Genomic DNA, 1420 nt, shown 5'->3' with positions numbered 1-1420 from the left:
TTACCAGCCCCTTCTGCATCCTTGTCCTTCATACGGGGGAGATAAAGATGGAAAATCACGGCTGGCCGAGAGAGGAGAGGCCGGCCGGGGCAGAATAAAGAGCGCAGGGCGTGATGCGATTACCCGCGGCTACGTGGCCGGCGGGTGACTCAGCGCTGAACTTGGCGCCAGGTCAGGCAGCCTTGAGCTCCGCTAACCGCCGCGCTCCGAGATTAGGCGGATGTAACAATCACCTGAAAGGGGACATTAAAGCGCCTCTCCGGGGGCTCCTTTGTTCTCGGCCTCATTTGATGCTTCGCGGCCTTTTCAAACCGCGCCGCGGAAGGTGCTTTAAATATTTGCCCCCAGAGTCAAACCACCACCCCCCCCACAGGCTGCGAGCGGGCGGCGGCAGAGGCGCCCATGGACAAGGGCCGCTTCTCGGTGGAGTGGCTGGCACAGAGCAGCTGCGGCGGGGCCCGGACTGCTCACCGCCACCTCCGCGACGCCCAGGACAGTCGCCCAAGGGACCTCGGTGAGTGCCGGCCGCCCCGACGGGCGGGGACTGCCGGGGTAGGGGCCGCTGAGGTAACGACCGTTGGGGGTAACGGCCACTGAGGTAACGACCGTTGGGCTAACAGCCGCCGCGCGCGAGGCCGTCGGGGAAGCTCAGCTGCACGTGTGGCCGCTGCCTGCGTGCCCGCCCCCTGACGGGCGGCTCCCGCTTCCGCCCCGCAGCCCCCGGAGGTCCGGAGCGGAGCAGCCCCGAAGCGGAGGAGGGAGGAGGAGGAGGAGGCGGCGGCGGCGTTGCCGCGCCCGGGCGGCCCCGCACCAAGTTCTCGGCGGCGCAGCTGCAGGAGCTGGAGCGGAGTTTCCGCGAGCAGCGCTACATCGGCGCCAGCGAGAAGCGGCGCCTGGCAGCCCTGCTCAACCTCTCCCAGAGTCAGGTGAGCGCCGCACCGCGGGGACCGGGACCGGGCGTCCCGTTAAGCGGCCGCAGGGGCTGGCCTCAGAGCGCATCACCCAACGAGGCGACCGAGTTTGTTCTTGACTCTTTCTTTCTTATCCCCAGATAAAAACCTGGTTTCAGAATCGCCGGATGAAGTTTAAACGCGAGACGCAAGATGCCAGGGTGGAAGCTCTGGTCTCTGGTTTGTTTCTGCCCTATCGTTGTTATCCAGATATCGTCACACCCAGCCCTTCTCACGGGATGGACGCCAGCGTCTCTGCTACCCGTGGTGTCTCCCTTCACCCGGCGGTGCCGAGTCCTGCCTTGCTGGTACCCACGGTTCCGTCTCAGTCTGCTCAGCCAGTTCTGCCAAGTCCAGCCTTACTGTTGCCTCCCAGCCCAGGACTCTCTTATTCTACCGCAATGCCAGCAATGACTTTAACCGACGACCATAAAAGACTGAGGTTCCAGCCGTATCTTCCTTCCTTTTAA

The 1420-nt window shown here is 64.4% G+C and overlaps 1 protein-coding gene across 1 annotated transcript; it reads left to right on the top strand.

Moving 5' to 3' along the window:
- The first annotated feature begins 402 nt into the window (after positions 1–402).
- On the top strand, positions 403–1420 carry LOC118247155 (homeobox protein vex1-like). The gene is made up of 3 exons (XM_035544926.1): positions 403–567; positions 621–926; positions 1052–1420. The coding sequence occupies exons 1-3, from the start codon at positions 403–405 to the stop codon at positions 1418–1420; spliced, it is 840 nt and encodes a 279-aa protein (XP_035400819.1).

The sequence above is a fragment of the Cygnus atratus genome, chromosome 7 (genome assembly GCF_013377495.2).
Source record: "Cygnus atratus isolate AKBS03 ecotype Queensland, Australia chromosome 7, CAtr_DNAZoo_HiC_assembly, whole genome shotgun sequence".
In the NCBI taxonomy this organism is placed as follows: Eukaryota; Metazoa; Chordata; class Aves; order Anseriformes; family Anatidae; genus Cygnus; species Cygnus atratus.
The sequence above is the reverse complement of the archived record's forward strand: the minus strand, read 5'-3'. Positions and strand labels throughout refer to the sequence as shown.